We start from the raw sequence: 16,998 nt of genomic DNA, 5'->3' as shown, positions 1-16,998 counted from the left end.
GGGGGGGGGGGGGGGGGGGGGGGGGGGGGGTTCGTACTTCCGCAACTGTTACAGTAGTGTGGAAGTACGAACGCCCCCCCCCTTTCTATAGTGATGAAAAAATAGTGATAAAACTTTAGCATTTACCTATGAAACGCCAAAAAATACGAATAATAAGGAAGTAATTACACCTCGATGATGTTAAAAGTACCTTTGTGTCGAGTATTAATCAATTACCAGTGAAAAATCAATGATAATCGGTGGAAATTGAGATGAAATAGGCCTTTGAGGTTATAATGAAGTCCACAATATTTGTTTATTTAGTTGTTTTTCTGAGTAAGTTGATAGATATTTCTCCAACATTTTATCCCCATGAATTATATTAATTACTGTGCTTCAGTTTCAATTTCATCAGTCCCTGCTGATAATTCCGAGGCCCCAGAGTTGCAAATCGAAGTAAACGAAACAGAAAACGACACGAAAATTGATGCAGAGGTAGAAAATGAGACTGAAATAATGGAAATACCGAGCGAGGCGAATGAGGATTTTTCAAACGTTACGAAGGACGGAGAGGATGAGGACAAAGGAAATGCTACCATTACCTCAAAATTGAAGAATAACGGGGCTTACAAAATCTACAGCAATTGTTTGACTGATAAAATCTACGGGAATGTGGAAGTAAGTTTTAGGACTATCAACGTTTTCCGAAAACTATCTAGAACGTTATTTTTGAGAATAACAATTTTTTTTCAATAGGTTGTCAATGCTACCAGACTCATGGAGCTCCTGATAATGGAGCCAGGCCCCTCGAACAACACAGACGCTAAACAAGAAGGAAAAATTCCCGCGAGAACGTGTATTCTCGTTCTATTCTACACTAGATGGTGTGTCTTCAGCAGTCAGGCTGCTCCTCACTTCAACGCACTACCAAAATTCTTTCCACATATTAGAGCAGTCGCTATCGATGCTTCCAAATATCAAAAGTACGTGAACAGTCCAATTGGACCCCCCCCCCTCCTCCCATTAATGGAACAATTGAATATTTTTCCAGATTTCTGGAATATTTACTTATCTATGGAATCGATTTTTTTTAATCAAGTGGATTTCTCCATCCATGATATGAGAATATATTTGGTGGTCTATCTGCTGTTTCTCGCTCAATAATGGAAATAAACCCTGCCAGCTGCAATTTTTTCATATTTTCCATTCATTTCTAATCGACGGAACACTGATATATTTGTTTGGCACGTGCCAGAGTGGTTCAGTCGAAAGTATATAAATAATTGATAAGTTGAAAATATAATGACATTTATGTTTCCATTCCTTGTCAAATTGCTCTGACAAATTCATATACGAAGAAAGTCGAGTTAATGTGTTCATGTGATCGACATTACTCATTTTTAAGTGTGTTCACTAGTAAGAGTTTCTTTGCATGACAATTCCAATTTTCAATTATGATCTGAACTTGTTGACATTCTTTTACAAAAATGTCCTTATTACTTCGGGTTCCTAATGTTTCACCGTTTCACAAAGTTCTAATGTTCCGTAATTGGGCGTACGATGTTCTATATTTGGCAAAAGTATTCCGTAATAGGTCTTTTAGACTTAAACATGATTTTTTAGAGATTCTTTCAAACAATAGTTCATTTTTGAACCATTGTCTGGACCCTCGAAGAGCCTTGGGTGTTCCATAATTAGCCTGTTCACCCTATTGTCCAAATAAATGTTCCTCACCTGGCTTCATTGTTGAATAATGCAATTTCTTTTCTATTCATCTTCACAATTTTTCAGTTTTAATACACAATTTGGCATTGTCGGAGTTCCAACATTGATGTTCGTGTACAATGGGAAGCCCCTAGTGAGGTTCAACGACTCCTCCTACACCCTGGAGTCATTTGCAAAATTCGTTACTGATTACACAGCTCTGGAGCCGAACGGTTCCCTCTACGTCACCTCTGGGGACTTTGCCGGGCCAGTACCCAGCACACCATCCAACGAGTGCGACTACTGTCTCATCCTGTCCTGGCTCTTCATCGCAGCCTGTGCACTCTATTTTACTCTTCAGAGCCAGTGGTGGAAGCAGTTTGTCGAGCTGATACAGAATACGTGGAGGGAGAGCAACGCACAGCACGAGCATACCGATTAATCCTTCATTTTCTTATTTATTGTGATATGTCAAGTTGTTGATTAAAATGATTAAGATAAATGATGATGCAATTTTATTCCATCCATTGTGTTGGGCGTTAGAGTGGGGACGCACAACCGCACACTGAGAAAAAAATTACTTTTGCCAAAGAAATTTACTAACTACAAGAAAATCCACACATTTAAAATGCAAATATTTATATACCTTTACCTTTACCAGTCAGAGGTAAATTTAATTAATTCAGTCATTTTGTTTTTAAACAGTTTTTCATTATTTTTAATTGTCACATTCAAATTCAGGATGAGATAGACAATTCTCAACTTGATTCCACAGTTCCTCCAATTCTCTCTATACTCCGTCGACTCAAAATGGCGCCCATTAATACCCTAACTTCATGATTGTTGTCGTTTTTCCCATCGAAAAATTTGTTTGAACTGAAGTTCGTCCTTAGGCTCCAATCATACGATAATCTGTCAATTCAAAACCCCTCGAATCTCACCCCCAACAGAATCCCCTCTAAAATGATTAAAATACCGTTGAATTACCGATAAAATATGCCGTACTGTGCACTAGGTTAGGGAGGATTTATTTCGTTCCAAGTGTAAAATTGTTTTTAAAAAATAAATGAAGTGCTGAATTTTTGTTTCAATTTTGAAACAAAATAATTACGAAATATGGGATCGTCACTTTTAGTCTGTCCCATGTGCTGTGGAGAGACGTTCAATAGTTCACAGTCACTTAAATATCATTTATTAAGTATGACTGATAATTTGTACTGTCCTGGATGCTCGCAGAGATCAGAGTCTGTTGCTGCATTGATTCAGCATCTTGATGCATGTGGCACTGGGGATAATGTGACTTTTGAGGAGACTGTCAATGAAGGAAAAATTGGGGAGGGCGAGGTGTTGATGGTGAGCCAAATTTTCATGTATTTTCATTTGTTTGTAGATTTTTTTTCCATTTACTCATCTGAGTTCAGATCGTTAATGATCAGGAATGGAGGGAAAACGATTCAGAAAGTAGTTTTTTGTTGAAAATTTCAAGAGCTACAAAACATTTATTTCACGCACAATTTCTATTTTTTAATCATTTCAGGATACAAATGTCGAGCAAATCCACGAAAGTTTCTTGGCATCTGTCAACAACGAGGGTATCATGATTGTGGGAGGACCGAGATCCCTAGAAGTGGACGACGATGGTAATAATAGATTCGGAACAACCCTTTCAATAATTTGATTCAATTCCTGAGCAAAAAATGAGTCGAGAAATCAGTAGCGAAGCGGTAAACCGATCGATTTTGACTATTGGCCAGTTTTTGACGAATTTCTCGAAATCTAAAGGAGATAGAAAAATTTCTGTCATGACCTTTTTTGTAGAGCCAATTGAGCGTTATAAAAAAGGTCATAAGGAAAATTTTGCTGTCTTTCTTAGATTCCGTGATATTCATAAAAAACTGGGCAAAAGTCAAAATCGACTTGACCCGGTTTACCGCTGAGCTACGGAAATATGGCTGTGTTTTTGCTCATTAAAAAGAAATTGTTCTCAGGACAAATCAAGATGGTTCAAAAAATGGAGCCGGAGAACGACCCGGGGGAGTCCATTCTTCCTGACGACGAGTACGAGGATCTTGAGAACATCGACGAGGATGGCTCTGTGAAATCGTCAACCAGCAAGAAAGATGAAACCAGTGAAAACGCCCCTGTGATCAGCATCCCAGAGAAGACAGACGACACAAGCAACGAGAACAACGTCATTGGAATTTACTCTGACGAAACGGCTGAGTACTTCGAGGGCGACCAGAGCCTAATGGAAATCAATGAGGATGAGGATACTAAAGAGCTCGGAGAAGAATTCATGAGGGTAAGATAATGCTCCCTTATCAATAAAAAAAAACAAGTGGGAAAATGCTCTTGTATTGCATATCATAGTTATTTCTGCTGATAAATTAGCAATATGCTTCCGAACGGCTATTTTGCACAGTATTTCCTTCTATCACGTATAATTCATTGTTTATTTCGTTTTATGAGATTGAATAAGATCACTTTTCAACTAATTTTGTCGGATTTTCAAATTAGTTGAATGCTATGATCATCGTTATTCTTATTATCCCTTTCTTCTATACAACCGATTGTCTTTTTACGGTTCTACCTATCCCCTCAGCTCTTCTATAAAATGTTAATAGAAAAAAATTATTTGTGCATACTTTACTGAATTTGAAACATCACATTTAAAGAAACCATTAGAGAGCTCGCTGTCAGGGGAAATTCATGAAAAATTACAAACTTTTAACAATCAATTTAAAAATCAAATCAGCTATCGTAATCATCTTTCAACTTCGACTTAACGGCATTAAAATAAACGTTTTAAACTGTGATTGAATTCATTTGAAGCATGATATCCAACCATATCCCCGGAATTCTGATTTTCAAAAAATCCAGAATTTTTGGAAATTTTCAAATAATTCAAAATGACGATTATTGCTATCGCCTTCATCATCGAACTCGGTCTGAAGGACATCCAAACAAATTTTTCAAGCCATTCAATCAATTTTTTTAGTTATCGTGAAAAAAACAATTATTGAGCAATTGCACAAATTTAAAAAATTGATAAATGAATCAAGTTCCATCTACAAATAAATAAAAAATAAAACAAGTGAGAAATTGCTCTGGTATTGAATGTAGTAGTTATTTTTGCTAATAAATTAGCAATATGCTTCCGAACGGCTATTTTGCACAGTATTTCCTTCTATCATGTATAATTCATTGTTTATTTCGTTTTATTAGATCGAATAAGATCACTTTTCAACTAATTTTGTCGGATTTTCAAATTAGTTGAATGCTATGATCATCGTTATTCTTATTATCCCTTTCTTCTATACAACCGATTGTCTTTTTACGGTTCTACCTATCCCCTCAACTCTTCGATAAAATGTTAATAGAAAAAAATTATTTGTGCATACTTTACTGAATTTGAAACATCACATTTAAAGAAACCATTAGAGAGATCGCTTTCAGAGGAAATTCATGAAAAATTACAAACTTTTAACAATCAATTTAAAAATCAAATCAGCTATCGTAATCATCTTTCAACTTCGACTTAACGGCATTAAAATAAACATTTTAAACTGTGATTGAATTCATTTGAAGCATGATATCCAACCATATCCCCGGAATTCTGATTTTCAAAAAATCCAGAATTTTTGGAAATGTTCAAATAATTCAAAATGACGATTATTGCTATCGCCTTCATCATCGAACTCAGTCTGAAGGACATCCAAACAAATTTTTCAAGCCATTCAATCAATTTTTTTAGTTATCGTGAAAAAAACAATTATTGAGCAATTGCACAAATTTAAAAAATTGATAAATGAATCAAGTTCCATCTACAAATAAATTAAAAATAAAACAAGTGAGAAATTGCTCTGGTATTGAATGTAGTAGTTATTTTTGCTAATAAATTAGCAATATGCTTCCGAACGGCTATTTTGCACAGTATTTCCTTCTATCATGTATAATTCATTGTTTATTTCGTTTTATTAGATCGAATAAGATCACTTTTCAACTAATTTTGTCGGATTTTCAAATTAGTTGAATGCTATGATCATCGTTATTCTTATTATCCCTTTCTTCTATACAACCGATTGTCTTTTTACGGTTCTACCTATCCCCTCAGCTCTTCTATAAAATGTTAATAGAAAAAAATTATTTGTGCATACTTTACTGAATTTGAAACATCACATTTAAAGAAACCATTAGAGAGCTCGCTGTCAGGGGAAATTCATGAAAAATTACAAACTTTTAACAATCAATTTAAAAATCAAATCAGCTATCGTAATCATCTTTCAACTTCGATTTAACGGCATTAAAATAAACGTTTTAAACTGTGACTGAATTCATTTGAAGCATGATATCCAACTATATCCCCGGAATTCTGATTTTCAAAAAATCCAGAATTTTTGAAAATTTTCAAATAATTCAAAATAACGATTATTGCTATCGCCTTCATCATCGAACTCGGTCTGAAGGACATCCAAACAAATTTTTCAAGCCATTCAATCAATTTTTTTAGTTATCGTGAAAAAAACAATTATTCAGCAATTGCAAAAATTAAAAAAATTGATGAATGAATCAAGTTCCATCTACAAATAAATAAAAAATAAAACAAGTGAGAAATTGCTCTGGTATTGAATGTAGTAGTTATTTTTGCTAATAAATTAGCAATATGCTTCCGAACGGCTATTTTGCACAGTATTTCCTTCTATCATGTATAATTCATTGTTTATTTCGTTTTATTAGATCGAATAAGATCACTTTTCAACTAATTTTGTCGGATTTTCAAATTAGTTGAATGCTATGATCATCGTTATTCTTATTATCCCTTTCTTCTATACAACCGATTGTCTTTTTACGGTTCTACCTCTTCCCTCAGCTCTTCGATAAAATGTTAATCGACAAATTTTGTCTATGCATACTTGAATGAATTTGAAACATTACATTTGAAGAAACCATCAGAAAGTTCACTTCCAGGGAAATTCATGAAAAATTACAAATTTTTAACAATCTTCATAAAAATCAAATAATCAGTATAGCTATCGTAACCATCTTTTAACTTCGACTTAATGGCATTAAAACAGACATTTCAAGCTATGACTGAATTCATATGAAGCATGATATTCAAAGATATTCCGGGAATTCTGATATTCAAAAAATCCAAAATTTTTGCAAATTTTCAAATAAATGAAAATAACGATTATTGCTATCCGCTTCATCTTCGAACTCGGTCAGAGGGACATCCAAACAATTTTTTAATCCATCATTCAATCAATTCGTTACATTTTTTTCAGTTATCATGGGACAACCGATTATCGAAAAAAATTCTAAAATTAAAAAAACTCATCGATAAATTCAATTTTAATTAATGGCGATTGATAGGGCTCAACAATACCCACATTCGAAAAAAAAGGATTCAATTACATCCAGATATAACCCAAAAAATCAAAAACTTAAATTTGAACGATTACAAAGCTTCCATTCGGAAGCAAAAAGTAAAAGATTAAAATGTCTTTCGATTTTAGATCGACGCAACAGCCCTGTACAGCTGCAGCAGTTGTGGGATGGGTTTCAATTCGGTGTTGGATCACATAAAACAGTACCACGACGGTCAAGAAGTCGTACTAGAGATGGCGGACGAGGCGCCAGTCCTCCAGGAGGAGCCTGCAGAGCCCGAGGGGCCAGTGACGAAGACCAAGCAGAGGCAGAAGATGAATACAATCAAGACTGAGGAGTGCATAGACTCGGAGGGGAGACTCTACACCAGAAAAGTCGTGCAGATCGAGCCTTTTTGGGATAAATCCAACAATCAGAGTGACAATTCGAAGACGACTTCAATGATTGAAAAGTTCTTCTCCAATGCTGAAGGTGTCAAGGTAAAAAAATTGGAGGCGGCTGTATCTTCGATACAGCTGTAATTGTACGTGGATATGTCGATGGTCTTTCCTTTTTTCTTGAATTTCTTAGAAACTCCTTGAATTCCCTCGAATTTTCTAGGAAATCCCTGAATTTCCTCGAAATTTTTAGAAACTTCTTCAATTTTTTCGAAATTTCAAGAAAACTGTTGGAATTACCTCGAAATGCCTAGAATTTTCTAGAATTCCGATAGATTACGCTGCACATAAGGATCTGCATAGAAATTTAATATTGATGGGGATCCCTGCTTTCAGCCCCGTCAAAAGCCGGAGCCCCCAGTCCCCAAGGTCCACCGCTGCAACCAGTGCCTCGAGCAATTCCCCAGACTGACGGACTTCCGAACGCACGTGTGCCTCAACGGCTCCAACCACTGCGACCACTGCGACCAGTCGTTTGCAACAGTGAAGGCCCTCCAGGTCCACTCGAAAGTCCACGAAGTGGAGTCGAACGACCCTGACCGCCAGTTCATCTGCACCACCTGCGGCACCAAGTTCGCCTCCCACAAGAGCCTGCGCCTCCACTCGCGCATGCACGCCCCAGTGCGAGAGAGACACGTGGACGCACCCGAGGGCGATCCCGATGCTACCTTCACGTGCTTCGAGTGCGGAAAGTCATTCTCAGAGTCATACAGGAGTGCCCACATGGCTCTGCACACTGGGGACTCTGTCACCTGCACAATCTGCAATAGAAAGTTTGACTCTGCGGACTCGCTAGCCATGCATGCAGCTGTCCACCCGGAGTTGGGGATGTCCGAGCCCCCGAGGAATCAGGGGAGAAAGCCCTGGAAGAAGGTGAAACCGCCCAGTCCCAGCGAGGGCCCCGCCGAAGGGGAGAAGGAGGGGGCCGAGGGTGCTAAGGGGAATGACAAGGACAATGGGGACCTGTCGAAGCCTTACCAGTGTCAGCACTGTGGGAGAAGGTTCACCAGGCCTCATGAGAAGGTCAAACACGAGAGGATTCACACTGGGGAGAAACCACATGCTTGCGAGGTGGGCGCAATTTTTTTTTTGCTTCCCATTGTCATGAAACGTGAAGATATGATATGAAAACCAAGTTCTCGACCGCTCTGATATAGATGTTTGGTGAAGATATGATATTTTTAGAAAATGTGCATATGTGGTCAGATGAGTGTGATCATTTTTCGGAAAATTTCTATAATCTTCACAGAAAAAGGACTAATGTTGAAGCTAAAAATCTGAAGTTTCGTCGAATAATTGGTGTTACTTTGGAGCACTTCCGGGCGCAATTTCAGCTCAATCGGTCCAGTAGTTTCCGAGATACAGCAATTCCTCAAACATCTTTTTTCCTTAATATCTCGAAAACTACGTGACTGAATTGAATTTTTTTTACGTCAAAATATTTCCTGTAATCATATCTATCAAATCAAATCACAATATTGCTATGTAGCTAGGGACTGTTTGGTAATAATCGGCATTTTTCGTTTTCATGAGAAAATCGTTCTGTGCACGATAACTCCCAGAAAAATTTACATAGGATGTCGAAATTCGGTGAGATTGTAGCTCTTATGATATTACCGGATGGGATTGTGGGTAGGCGATATCGGACAAGTGGTTTCGAAGATATTCAACTTTTTCTGAAAAACTGTTTTGTTCAATATCTCCCAAACTGCTGATCCGATTAATTTTATTTTCCTTTCAAAATACTCGTCTTGCTGCTCCCTATCAAAACCAATCAAAATATGAATACCTGTTCATAGAAAGTTTTCGAGATATTCGGGTTTTTCTAATTTTTCTATTGAGAGTTAATGTGGCGTTCCATAATACGCGTAAAACTTGGCATAAACAACTGAGGTTCTGGCTACTAATTAGTGTTATTAAGTCACACTTGTGTATAAAATTTTGTGTCGATCGATTCAATACACCCTGGCATAGAGCAATTCGTCCAAAAATCTTTTTTTTCTAAAACATCACACATCGTCATTTTATCCATTATTTTTGCCTCTGGGGGCTTATTCTCGATTTGTTTGAAGACGAATTTGGGTGTGCTACACGACAGTCAGCTCCCAGAATGACTTGAAAAGTCGTACAAAAAATAAATAAAAAAATAAATTACAAAAAACTGAAATGAAAAAATTTATGCTTTCCATTTTATATTATGTAATATTTGATGAAATAACGATGAAAATGGGGATCGGCGTGGAAAAAGAAAATATGTGAAACTTTTTTCCGAGGAACAATTTTTCAAGAACGATTGTCAGGGGAATATTATCCTAGAACCATTGCTACAGATCCATTCGGAAGCTTGTTACCAATGGAATTGGTAGAGAGAAAGAAAAAGAGACTAGTGACGCATAAAGTAATCCTGTTTGTTTCACATACATTATTTGTCATGAACTGTATAATGTTTTTATCTCCCTCCAGGTGTGTGGAAAAACATTCAGAGTCTCTTACTGCCTGACCCTCCACATGAGAACCCACACAGGGGTTCGTCCCTACGAGTGCAAGCACTGTGGCAAGCGTTTCAAAGCTTCGTCAGTCTACAATCATCACTTGCTGACTCACGGCGAGGAGAGGGCGTACAAATGTCCATTCTGCGTCAAGACATTCAAAACACGTGTGCAATTGGCAGGTCACAAAAACAGTCACACCAAACCCTTCAGGTGCACCGAGTGCTCGAGGCCATTTGCCTCGTTGTACGCTGCCAGGGCGCACATCGCCACCCACAAGAAGGACAACAACTTAAAATTCAGTTGCTACATCTGCGGTGCGTCCTACGGGCGTGCATTCGCACTCAATGATCACATGAAGGTGCATGGCAGTGAGGCTGTTGCCACACCTGAACCTGCACGCGAGGAAATTATTCACGAGGATTTTCTCCTGGAGGAGGACATCACCGAGCAGGAGCTCGCCGAGGGAATCAGTCCCGATTTACAATTGAGTGAAAACGGCATGATCAAGAAATTCGTGGACTCTGATTGAGGCTACTTTCATTAATGTGGGGAGGGGATGCGTGGGTCTTTCAACAATCTTAGGAAAAAATGACTTTTTTCTCGATGAATTGAGAAAGTGTGGACTTTCGATAACACGGTTCGACCTTGAAAACGAAACCGAGCCCATCTTATGGGTATTTTAATACTGATGTTAAATTTCGTTTCAGGAATCTCTCTAGCACGTCGAGTTTTCGAGAAAAAAAATGTTGAAATTTTGAAAATTGTTCAAATAAACAAGTTGAAAAATTTGTAGAAAAATTGATGTGGACGTAGTTTTTCGCAGAAAACAACAATGAATTTATGAAAATGTGATTTTTTTAGTGGACCAAATTCATTTTTTAATAAATTTTTTAAATTGTCCTTTTTAACACTACCACATATTTTTTCAACTAGACGCGCTAGAAATATTTTCAAAAAGAAATGTAAAATCGGGTAGACGGAAAAAATAGCCCATACACCCAAAACGTGCTAAAACCCACTCAACTTGAAAATTTCCCTTCGTCTATTTTTTCCTGGATTCGTAAAATGGGCATCAAAATATCTATAAAATGCGGTCAGTCTCATTTCTGAGGCCGACGACATTCGAATTTTGTCGAACCGTGTAATGATTGCTTGTTTAGGAAAATTATTCAATTTTTAGTTGTGTATTCAATTATCTTGGATTGAAATTTTAACGATTCTTTTCATCCAAGTGCCCTTAATAAATTTATATAGGATCGAATATCTTGTGTGATGGATGCTTTTCTTCGGAGGTGGATTATTGTTGAGCAAATGTGAGAACATGTGATGTAAGAAAGTAAGTTTATATCAATTAAAAATATTAACCTTAAATTAAATTCGCCGAGTGGTTAAATTCTCTTGTCAAATGCGTGGAATAGGCCCAGATCTCACAAACATCTCTGTAATAAAAACAAAACCTTCACAGCTGTTTTTGAGGGAGTCACGTGGTCCGCCATATTGTGATTTCCCCCGGAGTTTCAATCAGTTTCAATGTGTTGGGCATGCCATGTGCTCAGACATTATTGTTGGTTTACAACTTCAAAAGTATCTGAATCTCCAATAAAGACCGAGTGAGAGATATTTAAATGGACTAAAGTTTCAATCTAGAAAATTTTTTAAAAAAAAAAAAAAACAAGTGGCATTTCGTGGTGAAAGTTTTAACCTCAATCTGCTATTTACTTGGGCAATTGAATAGCTGCTAAAATGGGGAAAAATCACCGACATCAGAAGAACTTGAAGTCCGAGAGGTCAAAAGTGAAGTTAAAAGCAAAAAAGCCAAAAATCCTCCCCAAAGGGCAGAACCTCACCGACACGAGTTTCAAAGTGAAGAAGATTATCATAAGGGAGCAGCTGAAGTCTCACGAGTTGGATGAGATTGTCAGTCGTCGTAAACTCAACGTCAAGGAGTTATTGACCCGCCTCCAGCACCACAATTCGGCAGTTCGCCAGGAGGCCATCAAGGAATTAAAAGAGATCCTGCAAAATTACCCACCCGAGCTTCTCAGCTCGCACCTCAACGCCCTCCTCCAGGGCATCTCCTCGCTGGCCCTCGACAAGGAGAGAGACATTCGAAGGGACACCCTCAGGGTCCTCTCCCTCGTCCTGTCTCCCCTCTCCAGCGATCAGCTCTCACCTTTCTCTGAGATCCTCGTCTCCTACCTGAGGTGTGCAATGACCCACATTAACCCCTCGATAAAAGAGGACTCCCTCGCCTTCCTCGACGTTCTCGTCCACTCCTGTCCCTTCCTCGTCTCCAGGAACGCTCGCAAGATACTCCCGAACTTCCTCGACATGATTTCCAGCCACAATCACACCTCCACGTCTCGACAGCTCACGACAACCCTCAGCTCCAGAAATACCGCCATCAAGTGGCGAGTCAAAGTCCTCCAGCGTCTCTCCAGCATCTTCAACTCGATCATCAATGACCTGAGGTCGCAAAAAAATTTGAAGAGACATTCGGAAGTCAGAAAAATCCTCGTCGACGACGACACGAATTGCCTCAGCTTCTTCTGGGGAAATAATCTTGATATTTGCAATATTGGGGCTGACGAGGACGAGGGCGTGCTGGGGGGTGCGGGATTCAGTGAAGATGACTTTAAACGTTACGTCAAGGTCCTCGTACCTCTGATGATGGACAGCTGGGTCGAGGTCAGGCCCAAAGAGGTCGAGGCAGAGGGGGGAAGTCTGTTGTCGCAAGAGGCAGTCGAAATGCTGAGGGTTATCGTGAAGATTTTCATGAATTTTTTGGATATTCTGGAGGTTTTCGATGGGGAGGAAGTGAGCGAGTGGTTCGGCGGGGAGGTTTCGGAGGGATTTGCCAAGTTTTTCGGGGAGGGATTCCCGTATGGAGCGGTTAAGAGGGTGGAGAGGGGTCGGAAGAGACAGGGGGACTTTGGAGAGGGCGACGAGGTGGGGGTGCTCCAGGAGAATTTAGGGGTCGGGGTGGTTCTTGCGGGAATCGTCGGGAGGCGACCGCTTGGCGAGCTGGAGAGAGAGGGGCTGGAGGGAGTTGTTCAGTATGTCTGTGGTGAGTTGTTTAGTATTAGAGCTGCAAGGAGTTCGCTGTATGGGATTCGCCGCGTATGAAAAAATCGTATAGAAATTACATAGGATTTTTGTATTTGATATTCGGAGATTTCTATAGAGATATTTTTTATGCGGGAGGTTGGGGTAAAACGGACACTTGACTTTTTTAATGTTAATGAGGGGTTGAAATGTAGATGACATTTAATAATTTTTTTTTTCAATACAAAGAACAATTCTTTGCGCGATTTTAACCTCGCTTCGCTCGGTTAGATCGCAGTTTTCGGGCCCAACGACATAAAATATCGTATGTCACACGGCGATAAAAGCATTAATAGTTTTATTAAAAAGTATAATGCGTTTTATTTATACTTTTATTTAAAAGTATTAATGCTTTTATCGTCTGATGACAATATACTATTAATACTGTGGATAATTGTTATATTTGGACGGTGGATAATTAATTATTGGAACTGGAACTTTGATTATTTTCATTCATCGATCTTCACTTTGGGATTGGAAGATAGCGACGTACTTCAAGTTATTCGCGATGAGGAATATAATGGAATTCCTTAGGTGAAGAGATTAAGGGTGCCAAGTGAATTTGAAAGAAGATTCAAAAAAAATTTTTTCTTTCTCTCCATCATTGGAGAAATATGTATTCATCCATCCGACGAAATTTCAAACCCGCAACCGGAACTAGACATCGAGAAAATAAATGCGGAAAATCCTCTATTTCGCGTGACGAACCTCGAGAAAGCATGGGATCAAATGGGCAGGGCGGGTTGAAATATCTCTCTTATTCACCCCGGTACCCCATTGTTTTTTGTCGCCATCACATTGAACACATCATTCCCCATATCTTCAAATTTTTTCAAATTTTTCTTGAGTTCCTAGGGGGTTGAAACGTTCAATTTAATCAAAACTCCATAAGAGGCCGTGTATAAGACTGATTTTGTTTATTTAATTTCTCGATATCCATAAGTTCTAAAATTTTAAACTTGTCACCGATGTTCACCATCTGTCTAATACTATTAATTTAAAAAATTATAACTTTGTTGGTGAATGTCAATTTTCAAGGTCATCACCAAATTCACTTGGCACCCTTAAGTACAGTAGAGGCTTCGTATAAGATCACTAGGATGTCACACTGGATGATTGATAATGCTTGAACTGCACCAAACTGTAGGGGAGGGTAGGGTAAAATGGACACTTTTGACTTTTTTAAAAATATTCATAACTCATAAACAGATTTATCAGTTGAGCTCAGTCTAAGCTCATCACAAAGAGGAATCATTGTTTTTCAATTGAAAAATAAAATTATTCCATTTCATGAACAATTCAACACGTCATGAATATTTCAAAAAAAGTCACAAGTGTCCGTTTTACCCTACCCTCCTCTGAAAGATACTTGGGTGTCCTTGAAGTTAAGGATGCTGATGGATTAATCTTGGTTTAGAGCGATTGAGGAATTGGAGCAGCAATGATGCACCTGCTTTACCCATTTTGTCCAACTTCTTGAGGATTTTGTTTCTGAAGGCGAGTAAAAATTTGTACGGTAATGGGGTCAACCTTGGAAATATTCTCCGGGGAACTATTTCCGCAGCTTGCAGACAACCAAAACGAGAATTGCAGAACCACTTGTTTGGCATTCTTGGAGATATTGTTTTGGATCATCGCTTGAACGAACTCCAAAGGTAAATCAAGAATCTTTTAGACACTTCTGTTCATAACTTGATGGATAAACCTTAATTGCAGGGAGTCCTCATTCAAAAATTTCGTCAAAACTCTGCCAGATTTACTATTGAATGAAAACATTCATGACAATACGATACAGATGTTGAATCGCGCTGTTCTACAACATGGAACTTGGATTCGTGGAGAACTGGCCAAAAAGCAGGACCAAATCATTGGTAATTTTCCGTAGAATAGGGTGAACAGTCTAATTATGGAACTCTCGAGACTCTACGGAGGTTCAGACAATGGTTTGAAAATGGGCTATTGTTTGAAAAAATATTTAAAAAATACCGGTCGATTCCAAATTCAATAGGTTTCAGAAAAAAAAGAACAACCACATTATAGAATGAGAAATAATCGGGAGAAATGAAAAATTATGTTCAAGTCCAAAAGACCTATTACGGAACACTTCTGCCAAATATGGAACATCGTGCGCCCAATTACGGAACATTAGAACTTTGTGAGACGGTGGAAGGTTAGGAACGACAGTCATTTTTCATCTATATAGGTGAAACTTTATTTGTTTCTCGGTCAATTTTCAGTTGAATTCCTTTTGTATTGGTCTAATCCGCATTTTGAAATGGAAATCACGTTTTTTTTTCCACCCATATAGATGAAACTATTTTGTTTTATTCGTGAGCGTCACAAATTGGTAATTAGTCATGACCGTCATTGTGCAACTATATAGATGGTTTGACAACAATTTGGTTACAAATGATTTGTGACAATCATTTGTAGTTGGAAAATTTGTACGTCACATGACCGTCATTTTTTAGATCGCGTCATGTGACCAAAAATGACGGTCATTTTGCATCTCTAATCGCACCCGCCGAGACGTCTTAAAGATAGCAAGCAGATAACTTTTCAAATAGGATATCTCTTGGACAGACATTAGTATAGGAAGGTTTCATCTTAGAGATAACTTTCTGCAGATTTCTACTTGGGTATTCTCATATCATGGATGAAAATGAAAATAATCAATTCGGTAGACAGGTAAATTTCCAGAATTCTGGAGAAATATTCAAGTGTCCCGTTAATTGGGGGAGGTTCCGCAATTAGGTGGTTCACCCTACGTGTTCTAGTTCCGCGATTAATTTTTACTTTTTTTCCCCTCAGAAAATGCGAAGAGAATTGAGATTATTGGATCTCCCGACGACAAAGAATCCAGGCTGATGATTTGCAATTTATTACATTTCTTGGATGGTCAAATATATTTCTAACAAATTTCGGATGTTATCGACAACTTCCTGGGACGTGTAAATAATTCTTGCTGAATAAATTCTAATAGCACAATTTTCTTTCAACATTCAGTGCTTTTATTTCATATATTTCAATTCATGTTAATCTATATCACATCATGGTCCTAGTACGTTATTTCCTCCTAAAATTCTGCTTTGCGTATCAATTGATCAATTAATCATGATCATTCATCAACGAAACTCTCACTCTTGAATACTAGTCTGACATTTTAAAAACCGAGTGGAGTAATGCAATGTAACAGAACACAATGTTATTCTGATCATGATCAATGCACGGGGAAAATCAATTTTTTATCATTGATAATTATACACATTAGTTGCATTATGGAATACTGTAGTGCTTATTTTACAAATTACGATTGTCGATAAGAGTGGAACGACACTCATTCTCTCATTATTGAAAAAATTCAATTTCTTCGAAAGGACATTTCTCTCGTTTGTGCTAATGGAGGGAATGTCACACCCAAGAAATCCTAAAACTTGGTAACAGTGCTCTCGTCATCCACAAATGCTAGATTATCTACTCCCATCTTTTCCTCCTCCTCTTCCTCCTCCTCTTCCAACTTCCTGTCCAAAACATTCTCGACACTAGGGGTGAGTGGCAACACCGGTGTATCCTTGCTCAACTTGGGCCAGTCCGCGCCCCTCAGCTCCTCCTGAACCCTCAAGTACTCCTTCCTGCTCTTCTCCGGTTTGTAAAACTTCACCTTGGCCTTCCTCTCGATGACAAAATCAATGATAAACATCTCCACAAACAAGCATATGAGAAAATTAGCAAAGGCCATGCTATGTTATCGACAACTTCCTGGGACCTGTAAATAATTCTTGCTGAATAAATTCTAATAGCACAATTTTCTTTCAACATTCAGTGCTTTTATTTCATATATTTCAATTCATGTTAATCTATATCACATCATGGTCCTAGTACGTTATTTCCTC

General features: G+C 38.2%; 4 protein-coding genes across 6 annotated transcripts in view; 3 read left to right on the top strand and 1 right to left on the bottom strand.

Annotated features, from left to right (window-relative positions):
- Positions 1 to 11,513, bottom strand: part of LOC107040332 (snRNA-activating protein complex subunit 1) — a 14,348-nt gene extending 2,835 nt beyond the window's left edge. Inside the window, exons 1-2 of one of the 2 annotated variants that reach the window (XM_015260381.2) lie at positions 2,330 to 2,707; positions 1,714 to 2,248 (exon numbers count right to left, since the gene is read on the bottom strand). The gene's annotated coding sequence lies outside the window, so the exon portion shown is untranslated. Of the gene's footprint in view, positions 1 to 1,713; positions 2,249 to 2,329; positions 2,708 to 11,365 lie in introns of those variants that run through there. The other variant, XM_015260380.2, reaches the window with a different exon arrangement.
- Positions 53 to 2,185, top strand: LOC107040331 (thioredoxin domain-containing protein 15). Of its 2 annotated transcripts, none has more exons than XM_015260379.1 (4): positions 53 to 315; positions 395 to 657; positions 736 to 962; positions 1,771 to 2,185. In XM_015260379.1, the coding sequence occupies exons 1-4, from the start codon at positions 276 to 278 to the stop codon at positions 2,123 to 2,125; spliced, it is 885 nt and encodes a 294-aa protein (XP_015115865.1). In that variant the 5' UTR covers positions 53 to 275; the 3' UTR covers positions 2,126 to 2,185. The 2 variants fall into 2 exon arrangements, with proteins under 2 accessions (XP_015115865.1, XP_015115864.1); XM_015260378.1 differs by having other exon boundaries at positions 380 to 657.
- Positions 2,442 to 11,376, top strand: LOC107040327 (zinc finger protein 879). Its single transcript, XM_015260371.2, has 6 exons — positions 2,442 to 3,036; positions 3,221 to 3,323; positions 3,672 to 3,985; positions 7,200 to 7,550; positions 7,845 to 8,579; positions 9,972 to 11,376. The coding sequence occupies exons 1-6, from the start codon at positions 2,800 to 2,802 to the stop codon at positions 10,527 to 10,529; spliced, it is 2,298 nt and encodes a 765-aa protein (XP_015115857.1). The 5' UTR covers positions 2,442 to 2,799; the 3' UTR covers positions 10,530 to 11,376.
- Positions 11,460 to 16,104, top strand: LOC107040328 (testis-expressed protein 10). The gene is made up of 4 exons (XM_015260372.2): positions 11,460 to 13,067; positions 14,523 to 14,760; positions 14,822 to 14,976; positions 15,917 to 16,104. Exons 1-4 carry the CDS (start codon positions 11,744 to 11,746, stop codon positions 16,018 to 16,020), a joined length of 1,821 nt encoding a protein of 606 aa, XP_015115858.1. The 5' UTR covers positions 11,460 to 11,743; the 3' UTR covers positions 16,021 to 16,104.
- The last annotated feature ends 894 nt before the right edge of the window (positions 16,105 to 16,998 follow it).

Source organism: Diachasma alloeum, unplaced genomic scaffold, assembly GCF_001412515.2.
Source record: "Diachasma alloeum isolate Michigan unplaced genomic scaffold, Dall2.0 Dall_scaffold_00327, whole genome shotgun sequence".
Classification (NCBI taxonomy): Eukaryota; Metazoa; Arthropoda; class Insecta; order Hymenoptera; family Braconidae; genus Diachasma; species Diachasma alloeum.
This window is presented reverse-complemented; position numbering and strand designations above follow the sequence as displayed.